General features: G+C 40.2%; 1 protein-coding gene across 1 annotated transcript in view; it reads right to left on the bottom strand.

Moving 5' to 3' along the window:
• Positions 1–10,000, bottom strand: part of LOC138024826 (uncharacterized) — a 437,788-nt gene that overhangs the window by 382,570 nt on the left and 45,218 nt on the right. Inside the window, exons 4-7 of the mRNA XM_068871999.1 lie at positions 6,432–6,570; positions 5,778–6,103; positions 3,345–3,483; positions 2,248–2,570 (exon numbers count right to left, since the gene is read on the bottom strand). Of these exons, the coding sequence (XP_068728100.1) occupies positions 2,248–2,570; positions 3,345–3,483; positions 5,778–6,103; positions 6,432–6,570 (927 nt within the window). The remainder of the gene's footprint in view (positions 1–2,247; positions 2,571–3,344; positions 3,484–5,777; positions 6,104–6,431; positions 6,571–10,000) is intronic.

The raw sequence follows: 10,000 nt of genomic DNA, 5'->3' as shown, positions 1-10,000 counted from the left end.
TGGAAGGCAGAGGAGAGCTGAGCGGAGGATAGCAAACTATACTTTTTCTCTTAGCCAGGACATGGTGTTGGCGTAGTTCTCGCCCTTCGAGTAGTTCAGCTAATCTGTTGTGATATCTCTTACATTCCTGGGCCATTCCGCCTTTGGGTAGTAAAAACATGTGGCGTAAAGGTGTATTGCTCCACCTCCATCACCCTGCTTGCATATTTGCGTATTTTTTCACTCTCGCATTGCCTGTAGATTTCCCTGGGGCTTGGATCTCTGTAAGAACCCGCATTAGGGTGACAAACCCTGACATCTAAGAATGCAGTCCTCTGTCTCTTCCAGAAGCCACGAGCGCTAATATCTAAAAGCGCATCAGGAGCTCTGTTCGCACCTCTGTTCAAAGACTCTCCATTGATTTCCTAAAGGACCGGCTCTATTTCCACATCATTACGTACCGTGCTCAACATCTCTGCTTCCAGGTCGCGAAGCTCATTATGACGCTGTATTATAAACCCACCACGTCGGCATACCATTGCATGATCTACGTTGAACTGGTCCCCGCACACGCACACTTTCGGTGTGTCGGTGATTTCCCAGTCGTATCTCACCTTGATCGCATCCCTGAATTCTCTCTTATTTAGATTGAAGTTCAAGTCTTTGATGGGAATTACTGTCAGCCAGTTCGATGCTTTCTTCTCGGTGGCTAGCTCTACAGCTCGCTTGGTTCTTGTCGGCAGAGAGGTCTTCACCCGTTCTAGCCTCTCATCCACGCACTCATCCTTCTCCTTACACGCGCTTATTTGCAGTGTTCCTCTGACGCATCCGGGGTCTGAAGCACTTGCTCCACAATTTGCCTTACTAGGGGACCTCTGACCCTGACTGAAGGCTCATATTCTTTGGGTGAGGCTCTGGCTGGATCTATAAGCCCAAGCCCTCCCAAGTGCACAGGAAGCGCAAGGAGTTCGCGCTCGGTTGCAGTTATTGCGTGGTTCGTATAGCTGGTATGAGGACTTCGGTTATCGCACGCTCTACAGGCCCAAACAAGTCAGTAATATCGGGCAGTGTCCTTAAGAAATACGTTCCATCGGTGCCGTAGCCCAAAAGTGAACGCTGCATAGCTCGTCTGAAGTTGTGATATGGCGAACTCTGCAAGTTTGGGTGAGATCAGTAGTCCAAAGTACATTCAACAAACCCTTAAAGAGGCAACGGACACAAAGTACAAACAAAAAGTCTCCGAACAACTATGGCTGGGCAACTATGTCACTCAACGCTGGAAAGATAACGACATCTCTAAACACAACTTCAACCCAATCATGAGGTGGAAAAACATACCAAACGTCGTACTTAGTGTACACACTAAGCCCCAGTTGTTCAAACGATGGATAGCGTTATCTACCGGATAAATCACTATCCACTGGATAACTCAATTCGTTTTGCTAGTGTTTATCCGCTGGATAGTGATTTATCCGGTGGATAGCGCTATCCATCGTTTGAAAAACTGGGGCCAGCATTCTACAACAGCTCGTCCCTACAAAGGTTTACAGGGTGAAGAAACAAAAAGAACAAGGCTTAGATTTTTTGTGCACACTGTGCCACAGTGCAGAAGAAACCGTCCCAAATCTATTATGCGGCTGCTCTGCTATTGCTCAAACAATGTAAAAGGCGAGATACGATAGTCTAAGAATGTCAAGGCCGATTTACCATCTCTTATTATCAGTATATAACATGGAGACCGACGACTCCAAAGCGTGGTATAATCAAGCGATCCTAAAATTCTGGGACAAACAAACCAGACATGACGATCTTTGATAAGAAGAAAAAGGTTATCATCCTAGTGGAAGGAATTGTATGTAATATCGGACAGATGAACGATAGGAACGATTATAAGAAAAGAAAGTATCTGGATTTAAGACTGGGTCTCCGAACACTCTATCCCGACTACGAGACCAAGCGAACCAATATAGTGTTTAACGTCCTGGGAGATTTCAACACCACCCTAAAGAAAGAACTCTCTGATCTAGCCACAAGAAAGATGTTACTAAAGTGCTAACCAACTGTTAGAAGTGGATTATATCACAGAACTGTGAAAACACCAAACAATTCTACAGTTTAAGACAGTGAAACACATTTTTTCCTTTATTTTTTTCATTATGAATTACTTATGAATTTAAACAACACCCACTACGAAAAATTGTGAATCAGTCAAAAATCGGTCAATTGTGCGAAGATCATTGAAATAGTCTATGGGGCAATGAAAGGTACCTTTGCTGAAGAGTCAACGTCTTCGAAATTGTGGAAAGTGACTCCATCAAAGCTATACTGCATCTTGTATTTGATAACCCACTCTTTGCTGGCGTGAAGTCCCTGGGTGGCAACACGTGTTATTCTTGTTGTACTACCGAGATCTACTTGAATCCATTGGTTAAGATCATCTTTTAGTGGGGACCAGCCTCCGGCTCTGCTTCCATTCGCTTTGAAATACAACCTGGCCTGTGCTGCGGAATGGTTGTCATCAAATTTTGAAGAGGCACTTATTTGGGCGTCTAGAATCGTTTTGCTTTCCATACCAAGAGGTGTCATACAGCCTATTAAGTTCAGAGAATATTAAAAATTACCAGTACATCTGAGATACCATCGCTAGTTCAAACCACGCATTCTTCTGAATACGGCCAAAAAGGAAAGGTACCGGAAATTTCAAATTACTAGTCTTATAAGATTGTTCGCTGGTCATCAGTCCACCACAACTGAATGATCAAGTTCTCAGTATGGCAACCACGCACAAGAAGTTATAAAAGGTATAGAACAGGCATAGACATAGTTCCAATTTTGCAATTTCGTATTCTGTAGTGACGTTTTATAAGGAGTGTGCAAGTCTGATTGGTTCTTGCAAATGCATAGCGATAGGTGGACAAGTATTGGTAGGACTGAAATAACACTATTTGCATATGGGTCATACTCGTCTTCGGCAGCAGACATGATATCGGAACGAGTTTACTAACTTCGTGACTTCTGTCTGCAGGTCACCTTGGATGTATTCCATTGCAAGTATTCTTCTTCAGCCCTTGCAATGAATATTACCTCATGGGTTCATTTGACGAGAGAATGAAATAATTATGAAAGTTACAGTGCACATTGCAACCAGGATCACAATCATGCTTAGTTTGACGCTATACTGGTTTCAATGAATTTGAATGTAGCTAAGAAAGTTACAATTCAAACACTCACAGTTTCGACAGTCCTGTCTAGTGTTTCCATCAGGTTTGATGCATGTTCTCGCAAGAGTCCTTTTGTTTGCCCCCAATTTCATAAATAGGAAAAGAACGTTGTTTGAAAAGCAATACTATTAACAACACACATACCTGGACAACCATAAAGCTCTATCCTCATGGATATATGTCTTTGCCACGTCACAGGCAACACTCGGATGTAGCGGGCTGTAAATGAGGGATTCAATCTGTTGTATTTGACACTGTCTGGGTCGCTATTTCCATCAAACAACTAAACAGTAAAAAAATAACGAGCAACAATGATGATAATTAGGTGGCATTACCAAGAAACAAGGATGTTCTTCCTTCGCAACAGCGTTTGATTGGTGATTTCTTCAGTTTGCTTTGCTTTTGATCCGGCAAAAAGTGAATAAGACCCACATTTGATTATGAAATGTAATAATGTTCTTAACTAGGAATAAACTTTGTTTATAAAGCTTTCCGTTATGGAGAGAGAGTAGAGTCTGAAAGCCTTTATCAACTCAAGTCAAAGCTGTGGCAAAATATTTTAAATTTAAATCATATTCAAATCCTTAACTTTAAGATTTCAATCTTATGGTCTCAATAATTTGCAGTTGTACATTTTTTTTCCACCGGGAGTTTTCGCATAGAGTTGGTCTCATGGGGTGCGGGGATAGCGCAGTGGTGAGAGCAATGGCCTCCCACTAATGAGGCCCCGATTCAATTCCCAGACTCGGCGTCATATGTGGGGTGAGTTTGTTGGTTCTCTACTCTGCATCGTAAGGTTTTCTCCGAGTGCTTCGGTTTCCCTCTCCCCAAAAACCAACATTTGACTTGATTTGCTTTCATTGTTAATTTCTGTTTACAGTGTCCCCAATTAGTGCTCCAGCGCTAGAACGACTACACACTTAAATAAAATTCTTTTCCTTTCCTTATAACCCTCTTTTCAAGATGTACTTTAACATTGTTTTATTTCTACAAACGTAGAAATGTTAGAAATTAAATTTGCCCTGAGCAGGATTTAAACCCACGTCCCTCCATTACTAGTCGGGTGTGATCACCACTACACTACCAGGACAACCATGCTGGCAACATAGCCATCGAAGAGGTGATTTACGTGGCAAGGGCGTGGGCCTCCCGGGAAATTTTCCTTCAAGGTGACAAGGTAGGGGAGCCTATAACTCCACTTGAAAACCAACTTAGGATCAAATTCATGATGCACGACCGAAGTCAACTTAGCGGATGACAAGGAAGGATCCTCGAAGGATACAGGCTAATTTTATTTTATAGAGAGTGTAGGAGAGAAACCCCGACAGTGCACACCCCAAATAATCATATTTTCAACTGAATAAATGTTTGAAAGAAAATTTGCCCTGAGCGGGATTTGAACCCACATCCCTCCATATATATTATATATATGTAAGAAAACAAGCGATTGCTTACATTATTCAAAATTCTTGCGCCTAAATTGAACAACTGGAGAGCTTCCCAGATGTAATTCTGCATGATCCCCGCGGCGATTAACTTGCCCCTGTCTCTACTTCAATGTTTTTCCTTGAATTTCTGCTAAAACGTAGCTTTTTTTTTAAAGCCTGATCTTTTTCGTGCTCATTTTCTTCATGAGTTACATTGTTGCGATGCAAATAAAAAAACCTCTTAAAAAAATAGCGCAATCCATTGGGGTCTTTCAGTAAAATGATATGTAGTTATGTTTAATCTGATCCTAGATATCTCCGACTCAGAGCAATCCGTAGGTAAACAGAAGTATGTCGACATTATCACCACGTCTGGTAGATTTTATCGGTCACGTGATTGTGAGTCGGAAATTTTTATTGGATTTAGTTCTGCTTCCAGAGCAGGAAAGCAATCTTTTCGATAGGCCGACGCTTAAGCCGTGTTCACACTCAACATTGATTATGATCAACTGAAGTATAATCCAGGCAATCGTACTCCATTCAATTTTCTTCTGTTCACATCTGTGAGAATTCAAATACAAAGAAAAAAATGGCGCCGTATCGCACGGCTGCCACGATTATCATCACCATGCTTGAGGCGAGAAGAGTGTCAAGGATAGCTTCTGAGAATACAAGAAGACAAATCCAAATCTTTGATCCATAAAGCGATTAGACATTTCGTCTGCTCATATCAATACGTACAGGTGGTTTTCACGTTACGTCATCGTCGCCATGTTGGTGGACGAAAACCAAAGATCTCTCATTAACTCATTTTGTTCGTCCACCTACAATAGTACACTACAGTATTGTTATCTTTGTCAATTATGCACTGTAATTATTTGAAACAACCCCCTTGAGGTTGTTTTAAGTAATTATAATTCAATTATAATCACCTACTGTAATTAATTGATGTTAACACAGTCCAAACTTAATTGGATTATAATTGGATCATAATCGAGACCTAATGTGAACACGGCTTTAGTCTAGCTCAATAATTGAGTAAAGAGCCCGCGTACACCCGCCAGGACTGAATATAGAGCCCAGGTCAACTTATGCAAGGAAAAGAAAATCAGCTTTTTCCCGGTCATCGATGGAAAGACTCGCGACTTACCTTGGGAGAAGTGTCCCTTTGCGTCTTGTAAAAATGAAAATTTACCCCATTATCACTGTACTGAATTCTGTACTTGGTCACCCACTGTCTATATCTTCCCGACATCGCCCCTTGAGTAGCTACACCTGTAAACGTAGAAAATTTTCCGAGATCCACTTGAAGCCATTGATTGGCATCATTAGTGCGAGTTGCCCATGAGTTATAAATTGTGCCAGAATTATGCAACCTGGCCATTTTTCCTGCCTGTGGCTCATTCCACTGAGACGAGGCTGTTATCTGAGAATCGTGGATTTCCCCTCTCTCCATCCCAAGAGCTGAACTGCAACCTAAACAAGATTGGACGCAGAAAACAGAAAGAACATTTTATTTAAACTGTCATTTGCTACCATTTTGACGTCATTAGCTTTTTAAACAAAGACTTGAATATCTCTGGAACGAACAAATGTATTCCAAAAACAAAAAAACCATTATTCATCATTTTGAAAGGTCTTTAAAATAAGCAAAATATATTTTTCACTTCATAGGCACTTTAAAATCCCGTTAAACTATAATAAAATTATTTTCCATCAAACACCTTTCCCTTCTCCTGTCTTACATGCAGGGACAACAACAACAACCATCGTAAATCAAGTGCTCCTAACTCCCAAATATTACCTAGACATCCATATAGTTCAATTCTCATTGATATGTGCCAGTTCCATGCCACAGGCAATATCCTCACGAAGCGTGCAGTTATCGCTGGCTTCAGCACGTGGTACACGATGGTATCTCTATCTTTATTTCCGCTGAATACCTGAGAAAAAGAACATAGTCCGTATCAGTAAGAGTTCGAGAATAATTCTGATATGAAATGAAACCATTAGACATAGCGCAACGTTAATTTATCATGTGAAGTGTAATCTACGATGCAACCTTTTTCTTTAACATAGACCGGATCGTGTAAAAATGAAAGAAGAGAGTGTCGAGTATGGACCTGAAGTCAACGGAAAATCAATCGACAACAAGGGAATGTTCTTCTAAAATTATGTTTACTTACTTACTTATTTATTTGACACTATTTACCTGTAAATATTGATGAATTAACTGTGACAACTCTAATAAAAAAAAGACCTACCATCTTGAAATCAGTTCTTAGATCTAGTAAATCCTTATTCACTGCTGTAAAATCAGATCAATTGTGGATTGTCGAGAAAAAAATATCCGATGGAGCTGCAATGGGAGCAAAGCCCAGTACTTCATGTATAGTCCTTGTTTAACTAATATCACTACTGTTTTAATATAATAACAGGTTTAATAAAAGTCGTAATCATTATGTTGATACTATGAGTGTAAATTGCAGGACCTTTTCCTTATTTATTATTGAACTTCTACGAAGTAATTGCGGGCGACAACGAGGGAGCCCGCTTCCTAATCTGGGACATGACGCCACCCATTTAGCTTGAAGCCGTGAAAAATCGACATTTCTAGGGATATCTTACTCATCCTGCACTTTTTGAAGAGCCGCTGTTAAGCCGCTTTTCGCGCTGTTCCATACGCGAAAACTCGATCTCTTTACTTCGAATGCCCTGAATTCAACATAGGTGAGTGTTATTTCATTTTATCGCCACGTCGATTGTGTTTCATTGTAAAATCGTCATGTTAAGTCATCAATCTTGGATATTTAAAAAGTTTCGTTTCGTTTGAACTTAAACGAACTTAAAGCTAGCACGGGTGCCATAACTTTATTTCGTTGTTTCTCCCTTCAAACAGTTTGTCACACTGGGAAGTGATTATAGGGCACCCAGACGTTTTGTCTAAGACTTTCTCTCAGTTTTCCCTGAGACTTGACCGTGCGAACCGTGCGAACCAAAACTGATTATCTCAGGAGAAGGTGCACGACGTGATCCGTACATCCAAGAAGAAGACTTGTTCCTTGGATCCGATTCCTACAAAACTTGTTTTGGAATGCTTGGATATCCTTCTTCCCGTAATTACCAAGATCATCAACTATCCTCTTGGATATGGTGTCTTTCCATCAGCGTGGAAAAATGCCCTGGTTTCTCCTCTACTAAGAAAGATGGCTTAGAACCAATATTAAAAAAGTATTGTCCTGTGAGCAATTTGCAATACATCTCTAAACTGGCTGAGAGTGCGGTAGCCAAATAACTTCAGCATCAGCACGAATAACTTATTTCCCATGTTACAATCAACATATCTTAAGTTAGACAGCACGAAATCCGCTCTCTTGAAAGTAAAAAATGACATTTTGTTAAACATGAACGGTCAGCATGTCACCTTGTTGGTTCTGTTGGATTTGAGCGCAGCTTTCGATACCATTGATCATGGTATCTTACTTGAGAGGCTTACGTCTGCATTTGGAGTTCAGGATACGGCACTATCCTGGATTGCATCATAGGTAAGTGGCAAAACTCAGCAAGTTTCCATTGACGGCACACTCTCAATGAAGTTCGATTTGGAATGCGGCGTACCTCAAGGCTCGTGCCTTGGGCCTTTGCTGTTTGTTTTCTATGCTAGCAAGATATTTGAAATTGTAGATAAACGTAATTTAGAGATCCATTGCTATTCTGACGATAGCCAACTTTATTTATTCTTTTGTCCTAATAATATTGCAAATCAAGAGGCCACCTTGGCTAGGGTTGAAAGGTGTATTGAGGACATCCGAGACTGGGTGCTGAACGACAAATTGAAACTTAACGATGATAAAACTGAATTCATAATCATTGGCACATCGAGGCAACTAGATTAAGTGTCCATCAATACCCTTCGTGTCGGGGCTGCAACTATCACTCCTGTGTTGTCTGCAAGGAATTTGGGCTCATGGTTTGGCTCGAAGATGCCGATGGCAATCCATATTTTAAAAACATGTAACTCTGCTTTTTAGTTTTTGTATAATCTGACACGCATAAGAAAGTATCTATCTAAAAACAACACTAAGACTTTGTTTCATGTTTTTATTTCAAGTAGAATCGATTAGTGTAACAGCCTTTTATATGGTCTGCCAGAGTATCACCTCAACAAGCTACAACGTGTGCAGAACATGTGTGCTAGATTTATATGTAATGCAAGTAAATATTGTCACATTACGCCTTTATTAGTGGACTTACATTGGTTCCCTGTAAAGTTAAGAATTGAATTTAAAATTCTGTTGATTGTTTTTAAGATTTTTAGGGGCCTAGCACCTTCGTATTTAAGTGTTTTAATTTTTCCTAACCCTGTGTCTAAATATAACTTAAGAAGTTCTAACGACAGTACCTTGCTTAGTTAACCAAATATTAAGCCCAAGGCTACTCTTGGTGAACGGGCCTTTGTGTTCGCCGCACCTAAGTTATGGAATGCTCTGCCGAGACTAGACTACGAGCAGTCCCTTCGTTTTCTTATAGTCCGTCGAGAGCGGAGCGAAAAAAACAGGCCGCGCGAAACTTGGCCGCGCGAAACCAGCTTTCGCGCGGCCAAGTTTCGCGCGGCCTGTTTTTTTCGCTCCGCTCTCGACGGACTATAAGAAAACAAAGGGACTGCTCGTAGTCTATGCCGAGACTTATCAGGGAATCCTCTTCTATTGGCACTTTTAAGGCAAAGTTGAAGACACCTTTTTGAAAGGGCAAATTTAGCTTAGACTGTTTCTTAATTTGAGCCATAAGCTTTTTATTCTATATATCATAATTTTATTATTATTATTATTATTATTATTATTATTATTATTACTATTGTTATTATTCTTATTATTAGTTATCATTATTATTACTATTAGGATGGCGCATTTGAATATATTTTATATAGATACCTGCGCCTTATAAGCTCTTAAATTAAATTAAATTAAGTTAAATAGTTGTGATATTCTTTCTCCATTTAACGGATATGTTTTGCAATTTTTCACCCATTGATATTGTTAATTACTGGGTTGCCCCATGGCAATCCCATTCGGAAAATTGGTAGATTTCTCCGTTTTATTTTTTTCCGTGTTGGTAAAAGTCTTGCCTGTCACTCCCCTGCTAAGTGGTATCTTTGTGCATAGAGCCTTCTGCTCGCATTTTCTTAGGATAGAGATGGTAGTGGAAATGCGTAGATTTCTCTGGTGGGCACAGTAGAATGATAAACCTAACAGGCAATGGCGTCGAAAGTCATGTAACGCGAATGGCGTTTTAGTGGATCTTTGATCAAAATATACTCTTATGAAGCTCAATACTGGCAAGTCAATTGGATACTGAACAAGACAGGCGATGGAA

This window comes from Montipora capricornis, chromosome 11 (genome assembly GCF_036669925.1).
Source record: "Montipora capricornis isolate CH-2021 chromosome 11, ASM3666992v2, whole genome shotgun sequence".
NCBI lineage: Eukaryota > Metazoa > Cnidaria > Anthozoa > Scleractinia > Acroporidae > Montipora > Montipora capricornis.
Note: the sequence above shows the minus strand (reverse complement) of the source record. Positions and strands in the feature narration are given on the sequence as shown.